Source organism: Oncorhynchus mykiss, chromosome 28 (genome assembly GCF_057628025.1).
Source record: "Oncorhynchus mykiss isolate SJ-2025 chromosome 28, ASM5762802v1, whole genome shotgun sequence".
Lineage (NCBI taxonomy): Eukaryota > Metazoa > Chordata > Actinopteri > Salmoniformes > Salmonidae > Oncorhynchus > Oncorhynchus mykiss.
The window spans coordinates 16,809,227-16,834,959 of record NC_143049.1 but is presented as its reverse complement, the minus strand read 5'-3'; the positions used below and the strand labels follow the sequence as shown (position 1 = coordinate 16,834,959).

The following is a 25,733-nucleotide window of genomic DNA, read 5'->3' as shown; positions in this document are numbered from 1 at the left end:
ATAGTAATTACTGGACGTAGACACTTGGAGTAGTGGCTATGACCACACACACACGCACACACACGCACGCACACACAGACAGACACAGACAGACACAGACACAGACACAGACACAGACACACACACCAGAGAGAGTGCACTCGATCCATTAGGGATCGACATAGACCAGATTTAAACACCAGAGGGCAGAATATGTAATTCTGAAAAATCTACTCTCAGACACATTGTTTAAAAAGAGACACATGACTCAGTTGTTTTATCGTCTGGCCAAAATAAGGATGTCTGGCAACTATCTATTTAAGATGGAGTGTTTGATAACATTGAACATGTGAGTGTCATATTGTTGAAGGTTTTGTAAAGCACTTCAGATCAGCTTCACTTGTTCCAGCAATCAGCTATTCGCTTGTGTGTGACGACGTTGCTGTCTTGTGTTAACGCTATGATTAGCCCAATGGTATTCAACTCGGGGTTACGGACGGACTGCAATGGGGTCACCAAAAAGGAACAGAAGATTAAGATTACAGATTATTATATGGGACAATATACACATGTTTTTGAGAAAGATCATTTGAAAAATCACATTTTATTGTGTAAACGTTCTTTTCATTTTAATAAGAGATGAAAATGTAATGAATTGAGGGTTATTTGTTGATGTAAAAATGTCAGATTTGAAGGTTTTGTCATTATATTTGGGGTGGGGTCAAGATAAATTATTGTGGAAAAAAATTGGTCCCTAGAAATTCTGGCGGAAAAAATGGGGTCCCCGCTGAAGAAGTTTGAATACCACTGATATAGCCTAATGCTCACTTATTGTCTGCTGAAATACATGTAGGTGTTCCAATTCTCCCATACCGGGGCAGAGCTTAACCTCTGCCTCAGACTGGGTGTGTACTCCCCTCTCTCCTCCATTACTCTATCCTCATTTCCCTTTAAAGCCTGCTGCTCAGACACACCTGTTGCTATGTGTGTCTAAATCTAATTTATTCAACCTAATAAAACCAATTCCCATATTAAAGTATTTCGTTTTTTTTTATGTTGCAGACAGAAAATATAATTGTACTAGCGAATTTATTGTATAATAATCACTTGTCCATTTGAGCATTTAGTTTGGAAAAAAAGTGAGACAATATTATTATACTCATTCGACCTTCCCGACCTCAAGAATCTTGCTTGTGAAGAGCGTGACAAATTATTTGCACAAGTTATCCGTCATATTCCCAGCAGAAAAAGTTACCCCCAAATATAATGAACAAAAGGGCGTTACAGTAGCCTACTGTCGGTCTTCGTTTAAGACACTTTGGCGCTAGGAGTGGTCTGTCCAAAAACGACACTCCTCCGTGTTCTCACACTAGTAACTACAATATCTGCGCGACAGGAGACGTCGGAGAGGGTGGGCGTAGGGACGAACTCCTCCGATGTTTAGGACTACACTTCTTTCAAGACTATTTACCTTTTTTTTAAAAACAACATTGTAAATCAGAAACTGTACTTGAAATTATGTACGGCTCTCAAAATAGACTTCCGACAATGAGTCGGAGGACTAATTCTCGACCAGACCTGACAAGCGGCACTCAGTTCGTCGTTGGTGGAAACGGCTATCAACAGGAATATGGAGACGGATACAACTATTCACAAACTTTCTCCAAAACGTCCATGGGGGGAGGTGGTGGAGGTGGTGGGGGCTACGGAGGGGGGGCAAGGTATGTGCACCTTGCATTCAGAATTAGGCTAAAGGTTGATTAAGGAGAGGATACAAATTGGACCAATAGTTAATGACTAGTTTATTGTGAATCGGATGAATAAATGCATTCTATATAGACAGTGAAAAAAAAAATGTAACTTTTTTTGTCAAATACATAAATCCAACATTGGATCAGCATTTTTCATCATAGTGAATTCGGGGATTATCCCCGACCAGAAGTCGAACCGGGTTCCAGCAACTGTCTAGCCAACACCTTAATCGTTAGGCCAAGAGGTCCGAATCACGCGTTTAGGTGGCTAGGTGTTGGTTTGACAGTAGCTGGACAAGGGTTCGCATACCGGTTGTGGCGCCCCTTTGAGCAGAAATGGGCAGTATTTCTGTTGTAAGTATTTGAAATATATATTTCAATTACTTCTGAGTATTTCGTCATTTGAAATACATTGGCCTGAACTACACTCTAGTGTATTTTGTAACAAGATACTTTCGAGAGCTGTAATTTGTACTTTCGCTCTGCATTGGTATCAGAGTTCTGAAGGTACTATGGTGTGATAAGAGCGTCTTCTAAATGAACTAAATAAAAAGTATATGATTGCAAAGCATGCTTAGTATTATTCTAATAAGCTTCGCCCTGAAACAAGGCCAATAATAATACCCAGTGTGCTTTGCAGCTCATTTAGGAATGTTCATTTTCACATATATATTTACATAATGATCATTTAGCAGACACTTATCCAGCGTGACTTACAGTCAGAGTATTCAACTAAGATAGATAAACAACAACATATCACAGTCACTGTCAACGTTTATGTAATATGTTACTGAGAACGTTGTTAGGCTGGCTATTTGAAAATGTATTTTTGTATTCTAAAATACAAAATACATGTATTTTAATTAAATACATTACAAAATACAAGTATTTTGTAGTTTATTTTGATACATTGATCTTTATGGTATTTTGGAATATTAAATACTGAAGAAATACACTGTTTAGACTTAATTAAGATACATCATATTACATTGAAACTAGGCCTATCTTTGATATTAGGAATTACATTATTACATTATGATTAGCATTATACAAAGTACTGTTTTACATTATGTATTAAATGACAAAACTACACTCACAATAGTGGTCATTGCCCTGATTCTATACAGGGCTTCAATAGCCTAGGCTACATTATCCAGAATACAATCATAGATTACTCAACTCAACACATATTCTGGGTCAAAGTCGATAGATTGAGATCTGAGATCGATATTTGACTGTGTTCAAGAGTGAAAAGTGTTGGAAACTTGCAACACACGACATACACACACATACCCCTGAACTTGATCCTCCCCCAGAACGTGATGTCACCTCACGATGTCGCGTACCTTGTTGTTATTGTTAATATTAGTATAATGCCATTATAATGGATGTTTTGTGTTGCAATATTGCAAACGCTGATGGTGTGTTCTTTGTTTTGTCATGTTTAGTGTGCAGAGCATCCAACACAAAGCTTTCTTCCTGCAAAACCAGTGTCAGGAGTACCTGCAGAGAGTACAGCAGATTCTCCAGGCAGTAAGTACCTTACACGGGTCAATTATGGATAGAAACACACATACATGTGTGGATGCACACGCCCACACACAAGCATGTTTGGTTGTGGAATAGCAGCATTAAAATGGGTTTAGCTTTAGCATAATAATTCATCTTCCACTTACAAAATATAAAGTCATATTTTTTTAATTATCCAGGATGTTTCTATGTAAACAGGAGGATTTTGCAATGCTGTTTTTTTCCGTGTTGATGCAACATTGGTAGCAGCTGTCTTCAGCTGTACTGATAATATTGCACTCCTCTAGAATTACTGTCCTGAAAAGTGCTGTTTGCCTTCTCGTCCATGAATGGTCCATTATTATCTCCCCTCCCTGAAGTGTTTTCAGCCATTATGGGTCATAATGGTGTGGTCTTTTTGACCTTGTTGACCTTCCTGGTTGTCTCCACAGCTGATTCAAATGATCAAAGCTTCATGAATTGCTAATTATTTGGATCAGCTGTGTAGTGCTGGGGGGGGGGGGGGGGGGGTAGGGCAGAGTTTGGGGCAGAGTTTGGGAAATGCTGGTGTAGTGTGTACCACAGCAGGTTGGTGGCACCTTAATTAGGGAGGACGGGCCCGTGGTAATAGCTGGAGCTGATTGAGTGGGATGGTTTCCATGTGTTCGATGTTGCTTCGTTCCAGCCGTCCTCCCCTCAGAAGCCTCCACTGGTGTGTACTGTGTTGCCATGTTCAGGTGTTAGGCGGTTGTCTTGTTGGCTGTTTTGGTGTGCTTACCATGTTGACATAGTAGCTTACTGGGCAGTCTTGTGGACAGTGTGGGTGTATTGACAGTACTGTGTTGACTGTAGGTGTGTGTGTGTATTGTTGTACTGACCATATGATTGTCCTCCCCCAGGGTGGTCCAGCGGGGGAGGTGGACAAGCTAATGAGTATGTCTTCTGAGGTCATAGACCAGCTGAAGGGATGTGCCATGGAGCTGCAGCACATGAAACAACCCAAAGACAACATCATCAAGAGGTAAAACAGAGAAAGAGATTGAGAGACAGAGGAAGGGAGAGCTAGTGAGAGTGTGCTCATGTGTTTGTGTGTGTGAAAGAGAGAGAGAGAGATTGTGTGTGTTTGATACATTCATTTGCATATGTGTTTGCATTTACATTTGTGCTCAAAAACAGATGGGACGAATCCACTCTCATCTTTCATGTCTGACATTTGCTGTCTCACCCTCCCTACAGCATACAGCATCTCCAGAACATGCAGAGTGAGATCACCTCCTCCATCAGTGGCTCGACCCAGAGGAAGAGCAGGGGAAGCATTGGCTGGGAAGAGAGGGGGAGGACCTACACTGATGCCATGTCTTGGATCGGCCAACAGAAGGTATTAAAGCTAGAAAACCTGCAATTAAACCTGCATAATTTATCTACCGATTCCCCCTCAAGGTGATTGCAAAGGTTGAAATAGATGACTGCATCACTCTGGAACTCACCCCCTAGACATGCCATCCTTCTCTCGAAGCTCCAAACCGGTTTAGAGCAGTAGGATAGATAGTTTGAGTGTGTGCGTGTGTGTGTGCAGGGAGGTTGGAGCATGACACCAATCTTATCACAGATTCTGGCCTGCTGAAACTCAAACCACTATGATGCAAAAACATAAGCTGCTCAGAAAGAGAGAGAGAGAGAGAGGGTGGGGACAGACAGAGAGCGAATGAAGGGGGGAGGGAAAAGAGGGAGAGGGAGAGTGATGTAAGAGAAACGACAAACAAGGGGGAGAGAACACATACCAGAGAGAGAGAGAGAGAGAGAGAGATTGAGCAGTAGAGAGTGAAAAAGGGGCAAAAGAAGGAGAGGAATGTGAAATCTAACACTCACTACTGACAGTGTTGTGGAACATGACTGTTAGACTGATGACTTACATGCCTATGTGAACACACCCTGCACGCCTTGCTTCCAACTAAATCAGCTCAGTCACACACACACACCACTCCCTACCTCTCCCTATTTGGGGCGGCAGGTAGGCTAGTGGTTAGAGCGTTGGGCCAGTAACTGAAAGGTTGCTGGATCGAATCCCCGAGCTGACGCCTGAACAAGGCAGTTAACCCACTGCTCCTACGCCGTCATTGTAAATAAGAATTTGTTCTTAACCGACTTGACTAGGTAAATGACATCCCTATGTCTCACTCCTTACCTATCATTATCTCAGATGTTTTTCTTTCCCAGACAGATGTCTGTCCTTCTGACTTTGTCACTGTGTTGTGTTGTGTACACTCTCTCCTTCTGTCAAGTTGACAGAAGTATTGGCAACAGTAAAACTGCAACAATGAAAACGTTTCTCTGTCGTGACCCTATTTGAGCCGTCACATACTCTCTCTCCCCACCCACATACCCTCTCTCCCCACCCACATAACCTATCTCCCCACCCACATACCCTCTCTCCCCACCCACATACCCTCTCTCCCCACCCACATACCCTCTCTCCCCACCCACATACCCTCTCCCCACCCACATACCCTCTCTCCCCACCCACATACCCTCTCTCCCCACCCACATATCCCTCTCTCCCCACCCACATACCCTCTCTCCCCACCCACATATCCCTCTCCCCACCCACATATCCCTCTCCCCACCCACATATCCCTCTCTCCCCACCCACATACCCTCTCCCCTCACCCACATAACCTCTCTCCCCACCCACATACCCTCTTTCCCCACCCACATACCCTCTCTCCCCACCCACATAACCTCTCTCCCCACCCACATACCCTCTCTCCCCACCCACATAACCCTCTCTCCCCACCCACATATCCCTCTCTCCCCACCCACATACCCTCTCTCCCCACCCACATACCCTCTCTCCCCACCCACATATCCCTCTCTCCCCACCCACATACCCTCTCTCCCCACCCACATATCCCTCTCTCCCCACCCACATACCCTCTCTCCCCACCCACATACCCTCTCTCCCCACCCACATATCCCTCTCTCCCCACCCACATACCCTCTCTCCCCACCCACATATCCCTCTCTCCCACCCACATATCCCTCTCTCCCCACCCACATATACCTCTCTCCCCACCCACATATCCCTCTCTCCCCACCCACATACCCTCTCTCCCCACCCACATACCCTCTCTCCCCACCCACATACCCTCTCTCCCCACCCACATATCCCTCTCTCCCCACCCACATACCCTCTCTCCCCACCCACATACCCTTTCTCCCCACCCACATACCCTCTCTCCCCACCCACATACCATCTCTCCCCACCCTCATACCCTCTCTCCCCCCACCCACATACCCTCTCTCCCCACCCACATATCCCTCTCTTCCCACCCACATATCCCTCTCTCCCCACCCACATGCCCTCTCTCCCCACCCACATATCCCTCTCTCCCCACCCACATGCCCTCTCTCCCCACCCACATATCCCTCTCCCCACCCACATGCCCTCTCTCCCCACCCACATATCCCTCTCTCCCCACCCACATGCCCTCTCTCCCCACCCACATACCCTCTCTCCCCACCCACATACCCTCTCTTCCCACCCACATATCCCTCTCTCCCCACCCACATACCCTCTCTCCCCACCCACATACACTCTCTCCCCACCCACATATCCCTCTCTTCCCACCCACATATCCCTCTCTCCCCACCCACATATCCCTCTCTCCCCACCCACATATCCCTCTCCTACCTCTATATTCACTGCGACAGTGTAGCTCACCGAATAGACATTTGTGCATACCAACTTACAAACATGAATGCATTTTAAAAAAGGGTGGGGAAAGAAAACAAAAGGAAGGAGAGAGAGAAGAAAAAGGGAGTGCAGTTCTGTAGAAACTGTCTGGGGGTGGCGGGGTGGCCAACCATCCCAGCTAGTTTCTACTGAGCACAGCACTCACCCTTTTTATTATCAAAGATGAGTGGAGTGAAGTGAACTCTCTACAGGGGGAATAGGTGGAATAGTTTCCTGCTGATGCCAGACACACTGACAGTGGGAACAGTTAATTATGATTTACTACCATCTAGAGGATGGAGTTAGGAAACACAGATGTGGTTTCAGTAGCACGTTGTCACTGTCCTACAGCTTATATGGAAATATTCAATAGAATTGCTAACTAAATGACACCAAACGGTACATTTGTTATTCAGTAATAATAATGTAATTAATCTTTTGGTGGCATGCTGTTTCGCAGTGTCGCTGTGGTAAAGTAAGCTGTATCTCTCCTGTGTGTCTGTCTGTATGCAGCGTCTGATCGAGACGTCCCCGTGGGGTGAGGACGCAGCCGCCATCGAGCAACAGATCCTGAACCAGAACAAGTTCCACAGCTCTATACAGAGGAGTCAAGAGGTGGAACGTGCCAGAGATGAGCTGGTACGTACTGTAGAGTTGACTGTAACTTGGGCCCAGAGTTTCGTCTGGTCAGGTCACATGGTTCACATATAACCTACTGATCATCTGTGTCTTTACTCAGGCCCAAAATGATGACAAGGGTGGCCTCCATTCCCTGCAGCAAGAATGGGACAGTCTTCAGGTATGAGTCCATATTAAACAACAATCAATTGAACAAAATACAATGATTTGATCATTCATTTCTTCAGAGTTATGATTAGTGTATTAACATTAAACTCTTCTCCTCTGTCAGAAAATGTCATTTGTTCGTACGGGCCAGCTGAGAGAGCTGCAGAACATGATCGAGGAGATCTCCAGGGCCATCATGTGGGTCAACGAGAGAGAGGAGGAGGAGCTGGTGTTCAACTGGGGAGACAAGAACATTGACGTCTACATCCCCAAGAAACAAGAGAGCTACTCCGTAAGGCTTTACACTGACATAATATCAGTTCTGAACACTCATTGGTCTCATGTTACACTTCCTAGTTTCGTTTTCACTTTGCTATCTATTTACAAATTAACATGGGAACAATGGACATCAAAGTCCTTGCACTGGTAACCATGAGTAGACACGCCTAGATTCCTATGCTGTAGTAGCCTTTTTGAAGGTCCTCGCGCTGTCTCTTTCCAGAAACTGATGAGTGCCCTGGAGGTAAAGGAGAAGGAGCTAAACAAACTGAAGCAAAAAGTCGATGGCCTCCTGAAGAACAATCACCCAGCCTCGGACAAGATCGAGGTGAGAGTCGCTTTACCCTTAGCTAGGGTTGAACATTTCCCCAACGTTCCCAAAATCCACAGGTTTTCTAGAAATTCAGGTTGGAAGATTTCTGGAATCAGACGGGTAAACACAGGAAAACCTGGGAATTTGGGGAAAGTTACCGGCATTATGCAACCCTACTCCTTAGCCTCCCATAAGTAGTGAATAGGAAACATCAGTTTGTTCTACACTATTTATGGAGGTGCTGCTAGCTAAAAGGCGGTGTTGGTTCCCTAGGCCTACATGGACACTCTGCAGACCCAGTGGAGTTGGCTCCTCCAGATCACCAAGTGTATTCATGTCCATCTGAAGGAGAACGCTGCCTACAGTCAGGTGAACACACAAGTGCACAGACACACGCACACGCACACACACACACAATGCTGCTTAAAAGCTACCATAGGTCATTTTTACTAAACTTCCTGCTCCACTTCAGTTCTTCAAGGAGGCCAATGAGACCTACAGCAAGCTGCAGAAGGAACATGAGAACATCCGTAAGAAGTTCACCTGTGATAAAGGAACATCTCTGGAGAACCTCACTGAGCTCCTCAAGAACCTTGAGGTAGCTAAAATTGACTGACACCTGGGAATGTTTCTACAGGATCTCTCCCACAACTATCATAATATCAACAAATAGTTGACATGAGTATGATGGACATGGAGTGAGCATCTTTGCTGTATATTAGACAACCCTCCTTACTACTCATACAGATGCAGGATCTTAAGTTGATCCCCCTGTTGCAGGTGAATTTACTTGCAATCCAGGAAATGTGAAACGTTCAGTGTATTTGAGGTTTAAAAAGGCTTCTGAAGTTCCAAACTAAAAATGTGTCAAACCCTACAAAAATGTCCATTAATTATAATCCACATAATAATTCACATTTCCTGTTGCTGCAGGATTATTTTCCTGCTGTTGCAAACGGGCTCAAATTAAGATCCGATATCTGTGTGTTGTTGAGGGTAACTCCTTCCCTCATATGTTAGCAAGGCAAACCGCTCTGGCTTGTTAACATTTTTTTTGCATGTGCGCAACAGAATGCAAATGACATACAGTTATATTGCAATTGTTAGGGTGGTTCATGTGTCACAAGACATGATTGATATGTAACTGAATTATTGTTGGTGAGAAAGTTGCGGATATAAAACTAGTTGGAATTTTTTCAATGGGAGAACTAGTATCTTTAGGGATAACTATAGGACTACTGGACCTGTCTCCGTGACCTTTCTATGACATGTGTATTTGTCCCCAGAGAGAGAAGGAGACGATCATGGAGAACAAGAGGCAGGTCAAAAACCTGGTCAACAAGTCCAAGAGCATCGTGAGGCTGAGACCACGTAACCCTGAGGAGAAGAGTAGTAGTCCTAGTCCTGTTATAGTACAGGCCCTGTGTGACTTCAAGCAAGACCAGGTCAGACAGACACACACACACACACAACACAACACAACACAACACAACACGCACACAGATAAGAAAAAACACAGATTCTAAAGTGTTAACCCATGATCTTATGTAGCACATGCACATTTTTGTGTATATGTTTGTATACTACAATGATTGTATACTACCACTACCAACACACACGTACAATATTTGCAGAGAAGAACTGGAACAATAGCGAGTTTACACTGTTTTGCATGTGTTCTTTGTGTCCATCAGAAAGGGATCTTCAAGGGGGACGAGGGCATCCTGACGGACAACACCCAGCGCAGTAAGTGGCACGTGACGGGTCCTGGAGGTCTGGACATGCTGATCCCATCTGTGTGCCTCCTCATCCCCCCTCCCAACCCCCTCAGCATCGGACTGGCCAACAAGTAAGACTCCCTAAACATCCACGCTGTCTGGCTCTCTGACATTACTGCCATTTCAATAACATTACAATACATATTAAAAGCTCATTAAAGCTGGTGTCAGACTAGATCAACTGACTTCCTACTATTATGACACAAACAGATCATTGATTAGTAACTGATCCTATGTTGTGTATTGCAGGAATGAGCAGTACTACGAGGCCATCATGGGCATCTGGAATCAGCTCTACATCAACATCAAGAGCCTCATCTCCTGGCAGTACTGTGTTAAAGACATCAACCACATTAACTCTCTCACCATCACCATGGTAAGGCCTTACACAAGACTACCACTTACACAGCGGCCCTCATCTGCTAGATGAACTACACGGCATCTGTCACACAATACAACAGTACTGTACTCACAATATGAACAGGGAACAAAGGTTTTAGGAAGCAAATATCCTACATTACCATTTGGAGATAAGATCTATTAACTTGTGTTTTAGAAATGTCAAGTGTTGGTCTTATTCATACATTATTGTTTAACTCTAACATCTCAATATTTTTCATCCAGAACAAGAAGTAAGTACAGTTGGAGTCGGAAGTTTACTTACACCGTAGCCAAATACATTTAAACTCAGTTTTTCACAATTACTGACATTTAATCCTAGTAAAAATTCCCTGTCTTATGTCAGTTAGGATCACCATTTTATTTTAAGAATGTGAAATGTCAGAATAGTAGTAGAAAGAGTGATTTATTTCAGCTTTTATTTCTTTCATCACATTCCCAGTGGGTCTGAAGTTTACGTCCACTCAGTTAGTATTTGGTAGCATTGCCTTTAAATTGTTTAACTTGGGTCAAACGTTTCGGGTAGCCTTCCACAAGCTTCCCACAATAAGTTGGGTGAATTTTGGCCCATTCCTCCTGACAGAGCTGGTGGAACTGAGTCAGGTTTGTAGGCCTCCATGCTCACACACACTTTTTCAGTTCTGCCCACAAATTTTCTATAGGATTGAGGTCAGGGCTTTGTGATGGCCACTCCAATACCTTGACTTTGTTGTCCTTAAGTCATTTTGCCACAACTTTGGAAGTATGCTTGGGGTCATTGTCCATTTGGAAGACCCATTTGCAACCAAGCTTGAGATATTGCTTCAATATATCCACATAATTTACCTTCCTCATGAAGCCATCCAGTCCCTCCTGCAGCAAAGCACCCCCACAACATGATGCTGCCACCCCCGTGCTTCACGGTTGGGATGGTGTTCTTCGGCTTGTAAGCCTCCCCCTTTTTCCTCCAAACATAACAATGGTCACTATGGCCAAACAGTTCTTTTTTTGTTTCATCAGACCAGAGGACTTTTCTCTGAAATGTGCGATTTTGTGCCCATGTGCAATTGCAAACCGTAGTCTGGCTTTTTTATGGCGGTTTTGGAGCAGTTGCTTCTTCCTTGCGGAGCAGCCTTTAAGGTTATGTCGATATAGGACTCATTTTACTGTGGATATAGATACTTTTGTACCTGTTTCCTCCAGCATCTTTACAAGGTCTTTTGCTGTTGTTCTGGGATTGATTTGCACTTTTCGCACCAAAGTACGTTCATCTCTAGGAGACAGAACGCGTATCCTTCCTGAGCGGTATGGCGGCTGTGTGGTCCCATGGTGTTTATACTTGCGTACTATTGTTTGTACAGATTAACATGGTACCTTCAGGCGTTTGGAAATTGCTGCCAAGCATGAACCAGACTTGTGGAGGTCTACCATTTTTGTCTGAGTTCTTGGCTGATTTCTTTAGATTTTCCCATGATGTCAAGCAAAGAGGCACTGAGTTTGAAGGTAGGCCTTGAAATACAGTGGGGAGAAAAAGTATTTGATACACTGCCGATTTTGCAGGTTTTCCTACTAAACTATAGTTTGTTAACAAGAAATTTGTGGAGTGGTTGAAAAACGAGTTTTAATGACTCCAACCTAAGTGTATGTAAACTTCCGACTTCAATGGTATGTTTAGTAAGCGTTCTCTCTACCCTTGGTGGTCTTTCAGAGTAGGCTTCTTAGCCCACAGTAGTTGTAAATCTCACTCTTCCTTCCTCTCTGTCACTCTCTCTCCTAGCTGTCCCAGATGCGTCCTGAGGAGTACCGTAACATCATAAAGAGTCTGGAGACTCACTACCAGGAGTTCCTCCGCAGCAGCCAAGGCTCCGAGATGTTTGGAGAGGATGAGAAGAAGAAGATGGAGGGCCAGTATTCTGGAGCCCAGACCCACTACGACACACTGGTCATAGGGCTGCCTACATACAGTGAGTCCTAGGGCACCTAGTCTACCCAGTGGAGCTTCTTAGATGGCTGAACTCCTTCCCTGTCTACACTGCAAACCACATCAGTTCAATAGAAATCGTAGTCAGGGAGGTTAAGAGAATGAATTTAGTCATTGAAATAGGACACTGTGACACCAATTGCTACAGATGTTTGCCAATAAATCACTAATATTATGTTGGATATAGGTTGCTACATTAATATGTTATGCTACTGGATTTGATGCCAGTGCACTAAATTCAAATTGGTTCCATTTCATTTCACAGATCAATCCAAAGTGGACGTGGTCAAGCAGGAGGTGGTCAAGCTGGTGGTCCAACATGAGCCGCCCATCAAGGCGGAGACGACCAATACCTTGCAGGGCTCTACCCTCAGCCTGACCCTGCTTAGTGACCTCCACGCCCTCAGACGCAGGCTGGAGCTGGCCGAGTCCGGCCTTAGCCACCACCTCCATGTGCCCCTGGGGGAGAACAGTGTGCAGGAGTGCTCACAGCGTCTCCTAAAGCTGGAGGTATGCAACCACATCAACGACAAAGACGTTCGATAGACAAAATGGGCCTGTGAAAACTTTTACAAACTTTGCAATTCTTCCTCCTGTCTTCAATGTATCTGAGATAACATGACTGGATAGGCGATAGCAATGAAGGGAAGCCTGTGTGGTTATTCCTATCCAATTGTGTATTTCTCTTTGAATAATCTTGATAGTCCTCAACGCAACCTATTGTACATGATGGACTAACCCTTGATCCTGGTTCTCAGGGCATACGCCATGATCTGGACGGGGTGCGTGATGAGTACCTGAGGCTAAGGGAGAGGGTCCTCAGGCAGCTGGAAGGGACAGCAGCAGACTCAGAGCAGGCCAAGTTCCTCAGGAAAGAGCTGGACCTCCTCAACCAGAAACTGGGAGATCTGCAGGGACTATCCTCTGCCTACCTGCAGAGGTACGGCTCTCACGGGAGCTCCCACCTTCTAGTCTTCTTCCTATGTTAAGAAATGGTTGCGGAAACATACTGGTTAGCAAATGTTTGCTGGGGGTATGTGTCACCTCTGTGAAATGGTTATAGTTTGTTGTGGTGTTGTTTCATGTTTCACTGTTGAAACGTTGTTTGCTGACATGGTGTTGTAACGTGGTGCGTGTGTCTGCTTTCTCTGTGTAGACTGTCATATCTGCGGAACTTGCTACAGAGCCTCCTCCAGGCTGAGGATGTCATCAAGGTCCACGAGGCCCGTCTGACTGAGAAGGAGACCACCTCCCTGGATCTCAACGAGGTGGAGAACTACAGATCCTCCCTCAAGGTCAGATAAACCATCAGTTAGAACTGCTGTCAATTCATATCTTTCAATCCATGTTTAGTGTGTACATTATGGAGTGCTGGGACTGTTTGACTCTGAACGGCCTAATATAAACAAATATACGATGCTTCTGGGTTGTTGTGTGGTCTGCTGCACAATGGCTATGTCAACTAGAAGAGTGTCAGTGTTTTTCCTGAGGCTTGTCTGTCTGTTGTCTGCCCCTGCAGCAAATGAAGTCTGAACTGGAACATAAGAGAGACTTGCTGAAGGCCATGGAGAGTGACCTGGTCAATGCAGTGCACGTGAACAGTCAGATCTCAGCCTCCTTCCACAAGTGTGATGTGGACCTGTCCAAGTACGCTGACCTGGTGGGTCAGATGTCTGACCGCTGGCGACGCATCCAGACCCAGATTGACAGCAGGTGAGGGTCACTTAGATCTCTAAACATACACTTCTCACATACACTCTTACAGACTCTTCTAAACACCCACAGCAAATTCTCCAGTGTTAAATCAACACGGACAGTGTTCAATTTAACACTGGCCCAGTGTCTATACGGGTCCACACTTTAGAGTGTTAAATGAACACAGTGCTTAGTGCTGATGTGCTGATCAGCTTAGTGCTGATGTTAGGTAATTAACACTTTCAGTGTTATGCAATAACACCTTATATAGTATTTTTTAACACTAGGAAGTGTATATAGTTTGTACCAATGGTGTTATGCAATCACACCTCATACTATTTTTAACCATCACAGCAAGAGATCTGTGTTGGGTTAAGGAAATACTATAATATAATACTTACTAGTCTTTACAGCAACATGCTCATGAGCATTTATAGACTTCAAAACTGGCAGCAGACATTCTCAAACTTAAATGAACATAACCATAGACCACAAACGGTACAATACTTCAATCAATCAATTCAATGTGTTTATAAAGCCCTTTTTACATGAGCAGAAAACTAAACTAAAAGCCTAAATAGCAAGCAATGCAGCTGTAGAAGCATGGTGGCTAGGAACAACTCCCTAGAAAGGCACTTCCACTCACCGGTGGCCAAAAATAACGAATTGGAAGCCATGTTGCCACTAAGCCATGCCTCGAATATAAATTCCCAGTGTGCCTTAACTTCTTGAGTGATTTGTAGAGCTACCACCCATGACTATATTTGTTAGTGACAGAGACATGGTTGTTAAATGAGAACATTCTTTGTTCTGTGGACTTTACCAATTGAGTTTCTACTGTATGTTATCATAAAAATGTAACTGTTTATGAAAATACATTACATACAGTATATCATAAGGCCTTACTTTGAAGGCCATGTTTTACCCTAACACAGTGGTGTTAGCAATCTACTGGTTTTACAGGCCAGATTTAGTGATGTAATGTTTGATACCGGAGCTCCGAGGCATGCGCCGAAATCGCTAAGCAGTTTGCTTTGAAGCAGTGCGATGCTTGTATCACTTTATCAGAAGCACGTGATCAATGACGCCCAAGGCCTTGTTTTGTCAAACAACCACCTGATTGGTTTGATATTGGTTTCGGCAGAAGGCAAAATTGGTACTGTGCGCACGCACAACGCGCTACGGCATCATCTATACTAATTTGTCCGTTCTAAATTATTTTGACCAGCAAGTGCCACTAGTGTACAACGCGTTGATCATAGCTTCGCATAATGAACCTATTTTCGACACAATTGGCCAGAAATGCTAAATACATCAGGAAGCTTTGTTTCCCCATCGCAAACCACATCAGGCCTCCCAGTCACATTATGCTGGCTTGCAAAATGCAACATTTTGATTTACCCGTGACCTGCATTCAGAATGACTGTCAGTCTTTGGGAACTTTGATAAAGGAGACAACCTTAACCATTTCAACTGGTGCAATAAATCTAACCAAGTAAAATGTATGTTTTTTTATCTCTGTGTACCATAAGATGAATCAATCGATGTATATGCAAAAACACATATTAAAAACAATCCCAAAACCATGGAGCTGCAGTAGAGCATGCTGGAAAATAAAGATAAAGATGGCCGTGGTTTTGACGGGAGTGTTTCACTCTCCACTGAGTAAAAATGTCTCAATCACACTCAACACTAGTTATTAACACTAACACTGGGGTACTTTTACACCACTGAGTGTTCATTTCACTTCTGAATCAACACTCGACATGTTACACTGAGAAATCAAGCAAGGTAAGACTGGCCAGTTTGCTGTGCATGAAATCACTCTCAAATCCAGTTCTGATGTTTCATAATAATTGCTTCTATGCACTAGTAGGGGATCCATTACACTCAGCCTCCTTGCATTCCATAGTCTTATTTTTGCTGGTAGTCAGCAACTCAATTGACCATGGGACTGACTCTCCTTTTTCGTTCTCCCTCCCTCTCTCCCTCCCTCCTTTTCTCCATCCCTCTAATAAGAGTGTGGGACCTGGAGAAGCAGGAGAAACAGCTAAGACATTTCCAGCAGAGCAGTGGAGTGGTAGACCAGTGGATAGACAATGCTAAACAGCGCCAGGACACCCTGCAGGCAGCCAAGTTCAGCGACATCCAGAACCTCATGGAGCACCTCAACAGACAGAAGGTCTTTTTTTTTCTCCTCCCAAAATGCTGGCGTACAATTCTGTACAGTACAGCGACTAACTGGTTGTTTTGGGTATGATTGATAGATTTGAACACGCTCATGACACAATATGTTTGCTGGACAGGTGCTGCACAGTGAGATCAAAGGGAAGAAGGAGAAGGTGGAGGTTATACAGAAGGATGCGGACACCTGCGCTGCCTCCATCAAGGTGAAGGTCAACCTTTCACAACCTCTCTCAACACCCTGAATTTGGTTGTCACTAAAAGTATCGTGCCAGTTTGCATATCACACCGCCAACTAAAACCGTATAGCATGCAGAATTAAATAAAAACGAAATGCTTGTGTTCATACGTGGTTCTACATCATTCCAGGACTATGAGCTGCAGCTGGCCTCCTACAGTGCTGGACTGGAGACCCTGCTGAACATCCCCATTAAGAGAACCGTGCTCCAGTCCCCTGCCACTGTGGTCAGAGAAGAGGTAATGAACCAGCCTGTCCAACAGGGGGCAGTATACAGTGTTATAAAGATTTCAGGGCCTGTATATATAAAGCGTCTCAGAGTAGGATCAGTTTTGCTGTTTAGAGCAGTGTGTGTGTGTGTGTGTGTGTGTGTGTGTGTGTGTGTGTGTGTGTGTGTGTGTGTGGAGGGGGGGGGTTGTTATGTTTTACGCAGGGCCTGGTCTTTTTTTATTTTCTTTTTCAAATGAGCCCTGTAATTACAAAGATGCACATCAAATACACATGTGAAATGCAAAGCAGGAATACAATCCACTATCATCATAGAAAACAAACACATTACTCATCACCCTGATAATCACCCTGGTAATGTGGATAAAGGAGTTCATGAAACCTAAGGTGGCATAATGCCAGTCATAATACCCTACAGGTATTACAGTGATGTTAATCCCAGTGTAGTAATCCTTGTTTTTTGGATTGATTTGCTATTTGGCTCTATTAAAAAAGGTGCTATCTGGAACCTTAAAGGGTTCTTTGGTTGTCCCCATAGGAGAACCCTTTGTAGAACCCTTTTTGGTTCCGGCTAGAACCCTTTTGGTTCCAGGTATGCCTTCAATGTAAAACCCTTTCCACAGAGGGTTCTACATGGAACCCAAAAGGGTTCTACCTGGAACTAAAAAGGTGCTCCTATGGGGACAGCCATGGAACCCTTTTGGAACCCTTTTTTCTAAGTGTACATAGCAGTTCCTTTATTATAATGTTTTAGAGAGAGAGAGTCTACGACTGCTTGTTTATCTATTTAATCTAACTGTACCCCACTAGGCAACTGACCTCCAGTCTCGATACATTGAGCTCCTGACCCGCTCCAGTGATTATTACAAGTTCCTGGGGGAGATGTTGAAAAACATGGAGGAACTGAAGGTAAGGGCGTAATGGCAGAATCATAAAAATAGTGTGTTTGCCATATGTAGCATATGAGTTTCCTCCAAATTATTAATTTCTGGAATTGATATGACTTTCCTTGGTTATGATAGAGTTAGGTTAATCTGATCCTAGTTTTTAAGGGCAACTACTTTTCATTGCGACTATTATCTCATTGTGACTCTTCTATTTTACCCCCTCAGATAAGGAACACCAAGATCGAGCTTCTGGAGGAGGAGCTGAGGCGTCTGAAGGATAACATCCAGGACCGCAGCGAGAAGAACCGCTCCTTAGAGGATGCCCTGTCCAGCTATAAGCTAGAGCTCTCACAGTCTAAAGAACAGCTCATCTCCATGGAGGAGGTGAAGAGGACCACAGCCATGCAGGCCAGTGTGGCCAGGGAGAGCCTGGACACCACCAGCAACCAGCTGACTGAGCTCAGTGACAAGCTGGCCCGCCTCACCTACCAGCTGGATGAGGAGAAGAGGAAGAGGAGGCTGGCCGAGGAGCGCTATACGAGCCAGCAGGAAGAGTACGAGGCAGCCGTGCGCCGGCGCCAGAAGGAGCTGGACGAGGTCAACTGGTCCAAGATTGACCTGGAGAAAGCGGTGAAGGACAAGGAGCGTGAGCTGGAGAGGCTCAGGATGCAGCTGGAAGAGGAAGCCACAAGGAGGCGCGGGGCGGAGCAGGATGTCTCTAAGGTAAGAACGCAGTGCAACCAGGAGATTAGTAACCTTAAGCAAAACTATGAGTCGGAGATACGTGTCACCAAGAGCACCATCCTCAAGGCTTCTCAGCAGAAACAAGAGGACATGGCCGAGCTCAAACTGCAGTGTGAAAGACTAGAAGCTGATAAGAGTGATCTTGAAGAGGAGCTGAGGAGTTTGAGACTATCTGTGACTCAGACTGAGGATATGAGGAGGAAGGCAGAGGAGGAGGCCCACCAGCAGAGGTCTAAGGGGACGGAGGAGTCGAGGAGGAGGAGAGAGCTGGAGATACAGCTCCAGACCCTGGTCACCCAGAGAGGAGAAGAGGAGTTAAGGCAGAAAGAAGCATTGGCCGAGGCCACCAAGAGCAGCCATGAAAAGAGCAGGCAGATCAGCCTGCTCACATACAACCTAGATGAGGAGGGAAAGAGTAGGAGTGCCCTGGAGATAGAGGTCATCAAGCTGAGGCAGTCCTACACTGAGCTGCAGACCAGTAAGACCACCTCTCGGGAGGTCATCAACAAGCTCAAAAGCTCAGAACAGGAGATACACCTGGTCCGAGTGGAGCTCGAAAAGCAGACCAATGAGAGGACCAAGGCTGAGATGACGTCCGCCAGTCTTCAGAGCCGCATCCGGGACGTGCAGGTCATGGTGAACAGTCTAGAAGCGGAGGTGGAAAAGCAGAAGAGAACCACCCAGGATGAGTTCACCCGCAGGAAGAGGATAGAGTCTGAGCTGAAGAAGATGACGCAGAGCTGCAGAGAACACACCACCACCATCAACACCCTCCAGGCCAGGCAGGAAGAGGTGTCCACCTCAGAAAGGAAGTATGATCAGGAGCTCCGGCCTCTCCAGGAGGCTCTGGACAAGAGCCTGCGTGTGCACACAGCTACCACAGATCGCCTGGGTCAGGTATCCGCAGAGCTAAAGGCACTCCAACAGCAGCTCCTACAGGAGCATGCGAAGGTCCGTGAGGTCAATCTCCGCAACGAGAGCCTCTACAAAACCATTGAGGAGAAGAGCCGGCTGCTCAATGATGCCACCACAGAAATCGAGAAACTCCAGTGCCTGACCCAGAAGCTGACCAAGGAGAGGCTGAGGCTGGAGGAGGAAATGAGAGGAGTAAAGCAGGAGAAAGAGCAACTGAAACTTGACAGAGATACATCCCAGATCTCTTCCCTGCATGTCCAGCTCCAGAGCAGCAGCAAGATGACACTGGAACTTCAAACGCTCATCAAGGACTTGACCAAGGAGAGGGAAAAACTCAAATCGGATTTAGACAAAGTCCAAAAGCAATCATTTGAGGTATTTTGATTGATCTGAGGGGCCAATTCCAACTATTTCTAACAACTCTGCATGAATGACTGGCACTAGGAGGATCAAGTTCAAATTATTTACATGATAAATTACTGTTTTCTATTATTCTGTTTGTTTGTTTTTTTCTCAAACTTTTGCATGAGAAAATGGTTTTCCTTTTGTTCACTCAAATAACTATTTTATTGTTGTTAACAATTAATAACTATTACTCAACTATGAAATATTCATTCATTATTAATAATTCCTAAACTAACTGGCTAAATTCTATAAGTATTTCATCAATAACTTAATTGTTTTCTCAGAGGACCAATGTTCACCACCTGACTGCTTCCATGGTTTTCACTGCACTCACGATATCTACAGTGAATTAAGGCTATACATTCGCTGGTTGTTGGAAATTTGCTAACAATCTGCTAACAATAGTGTTCATCTTTCTTCCCTCAATATTTTTACCAGAAGGGAAGAGGGTAACTTTTTTTAATGTGTAATGATTTATACAGTCTTTATCCATACAGTTTTTTTTTAAATGGGAGTGTTGACCAATATGTCTTATTTTCTCTTTCCCTTCCAGACCTCCATGATGGTGCAGAAGTCTCAGAACCACTACACTGAGATCCTGTCTGAGAGGGACACCCTTCTGATCAAGTTGAAGCAGCTGGAACAGGACAAGACTCGCCAGGGTCGCTACGAAGAGGAACTGAACCGCGTCAAGGTCTCCCTTGAGACTGAGCTCCGCAACAAACAGCGTCTCCAGGAAGAAAGAGACAAGATCCACAAGGACTTTACATACTGGAAGAGCCAGTATGAACTGAAGGAGGGGCAGATGAGGCAATGTGACTCAGACAAGGACAAGATGGAGAGGGAGAGGCTCTCCCTGAAGAGCGATTTGGAGCGTATGATGGTGGAGCTGAGGACTGTGGAGGAGAGGTATAAGGGCAGGCTGCAAAGCTCACAGGGGGAAGTGTTGGATCTGGCCCTGAAGAGAGATTCCCTGGAGAGGGAGCTAAGGAGGCTGCAGCAGAGGCCTGACTCCATGAGCATCCAGACCCAGACGGACGAGAAAGTGGTCACTGTGGATCCGTCCAAGCTGGTGTTCGATGGGGTTCGCCGAAAGGTCACCGCCCACCAGCTGTGTGATTGTGGCATCATCAGCAAGGCCACACTGGAGCAGTTGCTGAAGGGAAAGAGGACCGTGGAGGATGTGGCAGTGGACATCCAGCTCAGCCTCAAGGGAACAGGCGTCATTGCAGGGATGGTCAGAGGCCCCCAGGGCAGGATGTCCATCACTGAAGCCAAGACCAAGAACCTGCTCAGCCAAGAGAGCGCCATCATGCTACTGGAGGCCCAAGCTGCCACCGGCCACATCATGGACCCCAAATTCAACGAGAAGATGTCAGTTGATGCTGCCTGCTCCAGAGGGGTGGTGGACACAGACGATAGAGACACCCTGATGACAGCTGAAGCAGCCGGCACAGGCTTCAAAGACCCATACACCGGAAAGCTGCTGTCCATCGGACAGGCTCTAAAGCAAAACCGTCTGGACAAGAAGACAGCCCTCCGTTTGCTGCAGGCTCAGGAGTCCGTTGGCGGCATCCTGGACCCCGTTCTGAGCGTGTTCCTGCCTAAAGACCTTGCGCTTGATCGCAACCTGATCGACGAAGACCTCTACAGGGCTCTGAACAAGAAACCTGCCTGCTATCTGGACCCAATCACTGAGGAGAAGATCAGCTACAGTGATCTGAGGCTGAAGTGTAGGATGGAGCCCGCCTCTGGCCTGCTGCTCCTTCCAGTCCCAGAGAAGCCCATGACCGTGCAGGGTCTCAGGGGAGAGGTGTCTGTCACAGAGCTGATCAACTCCAACCTGCTGTCTGAGACCGATGTGCAGAAGCTGAACCAGGGAAAGCTCAGCAGCAAGGAAATTGAGGACAAGCTCAAGAACTACCTGCATGGTTCTACCTGTATTGCGGGGATCTATGATGAGGCAAACAACAGGATCATGACCATCTACCAGGCCATGAAGGAAGGTCTGCTCAGACGAGGAACCACCCTGGAACTTCTGGAAGCCCAGGCTGCCTCCGGCTTTGTGATCGACCCTATCAACAATGTCTGCATGAATGTGGAGGAGGCCTGGAAGAGAGGCCTTGTGGGCAAAGAGTTCAAAGACAAGCTGATGTCTGCAGAGAAAGCAGTCACTGGATACAAAGACCCCCACACTGGCAACACCATCTCCCTCTTCCAAGCCATCGAGAAGGATCTGATTGAGAAGGGCCATGGGATCAGGCTTCTAGAGGCTCAGATCGCCAGTGGTGGCATCATCGACCCCAAGGAGAGCCACCGTATCGATGTAGACATTGCCTACAAGAGGGGCTACTTTGATGAGGAAATGAATGAGATCCTGACCTACGAAGGAGACGACACCAAGGGCTTCTTTGACCCCAACACCCAGGAGAACCTGACCTATCTGCAGCTGAAGGAGAGGTGTATCACCGACCCCAAGACTGGTCTGGTTCTTCTGCCTTTGAGGGACAAGACCAATCCTCAGCAGATGGTTCAGCAGAGCAGCCAGAAGAACATCCTCCGTAAGAGGAGGGTAGTGATCGTAGACCCTGACACTGGAAAAGAGATGACCGTGAGGGAAGCCTACCATAAGGAGCTCATCGACTATGACACCTTTCTGGATCTCTCAGAGCAGGAGTGTGAGTGGGAGGAGATCACCATCAGAGCTTCTGATGGTTCAGCCCGTATGGTTGTGGTGGACAGGAAGACAGGCACACAGTATGACATCCAGGACTCCCTGGACCGCGGCATCATCGACCAGACCTCCCTAGATCAGTATCGTTTAGGAACCCTGACTCTGACCAAGTTTGCCGACCTCATCACCAGCAAGAGCAGCCTGAGCGAGCTGTCAATCACCGCCAGCAACATGGAAGATGTGGCCACTTGCACCAGTCCCACCCAGGCCTGCCCTTCTTCCCCCACCGTACGAAAGCGCTTCAACAGCATATCCATCACCTTCTCCCCAACAGATGAGTTTGATGAAGGGAGCCCCATAGCGGCCATCTTTGACATGGAGACAATGGAGAAGATCACCATCCCAGAGGCTCTACGGAGAGGCATAGTTGATGCCATTACAGCTCAGAAGCTTTTGGAGGCCCAGGCCTGTACTGGAGGCATCATCAACCCCACCAATGGCCAGCGGCTTAACCTGCAGGATGCCGTCCACCAAGGCCTCATCGATGATGACATGGCCACCAAGCTGAAGCCAGCCCAGAAAGCCTTCATGGGCTTCGAGGATGTGAAGACTAAGAGGAAGATGTCTGTGGTCGAGGCCATGAAGGAGAAATGGCTGCCTTACGAGGCTGGCACAAGGTTCATGGAGTTCCAGTATCTGACAGGAGGGCTTTTAGAACCCGGCAAGGGACAGAAGACCAGCATTGAGACGGCCATCCGGAGGGGCTGGCTGGATGGGAAAGGAGCACAGAAGCTTCAGGACACAAGGAGCCATACCAAGAACCTGACCTGCCCCAAGACCAAGCTGAAGATCTCCTACAAGGAGGCCATGGACAGCTGCATGGTGGAGGAAGGCAATGGCATGAAGATGCTCCAGGCTTCCTCCATGTCCAGCAAGGGCATTAGCAGCCCTTACAACGTGTCCAACCCAGGCTCCCGTTCGGGCTCCAGGGCTGGCTCACTGGCTACCTCTCGTACCGGGTCCAGGAGTGGCTCCCGCAGGGGCAGTGTGGATTACTCCTCCAGCTACAGCACCTTCACCACTTCTGCCTCCAACACCTTAAGCGTCAACTCAAAGTTCTAATATTAAAACACACATATGGGGAAGGAGGGTGTGGAGTAGAGTTGTTTTGGGGTCTGAAAATTAAAGCCTGGTCTTACCCAAGCCTGATGAGCTGAAGCCCGATGAGCTGAAGCCCGAGCTCAGGCCCGGTCCAACATCATAGAAATGTTATGAACCCAAACCCCCCAAAAAAGCTAGATTTCTAGAAGACATCATATTGATTTAAACTGAGAACGATGCGGCGGAAGCGGGAGGCAGCGGAGTGAGGAGATGTGGAAACAGCCCTTGTCTTAGAAAAGCGAGGAGAGAGGAAAACTCACCTTGGGCCTAGTTATGATCAACTGAATTACGAAAATATTGGAATTAAGTAGGCTATAGGCTAATGCAATTGAAGGCATGTATCACATTTTTGCTTATGGAAACTCCCAAAGTCATATCCAACCGTTAGCCTATAATACTGGGAAAATGTTAGCTAAATTGAGGTGAGTGCTCATGAGCCTGTTATACAGCTTAACACGTGGATTTTACTCTTCACTCCCGTAGTAACCTAAACCCTGTGACTTGTCTGATAATCAATCAATGTTATTTTGGTTTCACCGAGTCTGTATAATTGGTTGATCTCTGGCTGGGCAAATAAGTGGAGGTGGTAGCTCATTTATTAGTTTGCTCATCTTGTCACCGATCAGCAACATTTTGCATGCAATAATGTAGCCTAAATCAAGTTCATATTTTGCACTTGACTTGTATAGGCAACTCCAAAAGCCGGCAGAGGTTATGGAAATATGAACACGAGACTCACATGCTTTTGAAAATATTGATTGCTAGTATTTTCTATTGGAATCATGATGAATGAACTAAGTGTTATTATTATTTTTATTATCATCATCATTATCAGGCCTGGTAGGCTGTAGTAAACGTATATAATCTATTCACCATCGAGATGAGAGCACGTCCTGTTTTAGCTGTTTTAGCGAAATTTACATCAATATTTAATCTCAGTCATTCATTCATGTCATTACACAGCATACAAGTCATTCATGGCCTTAAATACAATCAGGCATGTTATTTTGAAAATGAAATAACAAAGGGAGCCTTGAATAATTAAACAATAAGTCTAGAAATTAAACCATTTTTAATCTAACACCTGTTTGGCACACAAATACGCACGCAGTGCTCGGTCCCTACCCTCCCTGTTCTCCTTCATCATTAAGCCTAGTAGAGGGAGGGGGAGAGAGATTTTTAGAGAGAGAGCAGTAGTAGAAGCCAAGGTACGCTAGTAGTCACGAAGACAATCAAGGTCCAAAAATGTATTTTACACAGTGCAGCAAAGCTGAACCCCATCCGGCCTGAATAAATTCTCAGAACTCCATGTCCAGCGGTCGGGTTTGGGCTGAAAATGACAACTCTAGTGTGGAGTAGATAGGGGTAGATGTGATGTGGCACATTTGTTATGGTTGAGGAGAGGGAAAGTGGGTTAGATGGGGTACAATTTGTGATGTGGTATATCTTTCATTGATTGGGTCGGGTTTGGGCTGAAAATGGCAACTCTAGTGTGGAGTAGATAGGGGTAGATGTGATGTGGCACATTTGTTATGGTTGAGGAGAGGGAAAGTGGATTAGATAGGGTAGAATTTGTGATGTGGTATATCTTTCATTGATTGATTGTGTTTAGTTTGTTTTGTGCTGTTAGCTAAATCTGTTTTGGGGGTATAAAGGTTGAACATATTCAACCATTTGATGGATAACAGTTTGTTAGAATGAAATCTAAAATCCATGTAGATGTTTAGATTTTTTTTTTAAACTTGAAAATAAATGTAGCATTGAAATATATAACGTTTTACCAAATGTTTTGTTGTTATGTAAAGGGAATATCTTACTGCTTCAATGTCCTTGACTCACAGCATCTAATCTACAATGTCTACAATATTAATTTATCTGACTTTTAATTTTGCTTTAATATCACTCGATCACTGGCAAACATTTGCTGATCTGATTTTGGTTTTCAAGCAATCCTTTGAAGTAACAATGAATGTACTTGACAATGACTTGCGCCTTACAACACAAAGTCACAATGGTACTGAATTACAAAACAAGTAATAAACCATTATGAAAAGATTTTATGTAATGATATATTTTGTATTCCAAACAATTGAAAAATAAAAGTTAATTTCCCAA

General features: G+C 45.4%; 1 protein-coding gene across 2 annotated transcripts; it reads left to right on the top strand.

Annotated features, from left to right (window-relative positions):
* The first annotated feature begins 1,278 nt into the window (after positions 1-1,278).
* Positions 1,279-25,733, top strand: LOC110508634 (desmoplakin-A). 2 transcript variants are annotated; one of them, XM_090225515.1, is made up of 24 exons: positions 1,279-1,700; positions 3,179-3,263; positions 4,139-4,260; positions 4,476-4,617; positions 7,486-7,611; positions 7,712-7,771; positions 7,883-8,050; positions 8,261-8,365; positions 8,624-8,719; positions 8,823-8,948; positions 9,637-9,795; positions 10,045-10,199; positions 10,378-10,504; positions 12,284-12,470; positions 12,753-12,997; positions 13,246-13,427; positions 13,644-13,782; positions 14,007-14,200; positions 16,202-16,364; positions 16,489-16,572; positions 16,736-16,843; positions 17,643-17,741; positions 17,945-18,442; positions 20,337-25,733. In XM_090225515.1, exons 1-24 carry the CDS (start codon positions 1,498-1,500, stop codon positions 23,577-23,579), a joined length of 6,816 nt encoding a protein of 2,271 aa, XP_090081641.1. In that variant the 5' UTR covers positions 1,279-1,497; the 3' UTR covers positions 23,580-25,733. The 2 variants fall into 2 exon arrangements, with proteins under 2 accessions (XP_090081641.1, XP_021444966.3); XM_021589291.3 differs by having other exon boundaries at positions 17,945-19,753.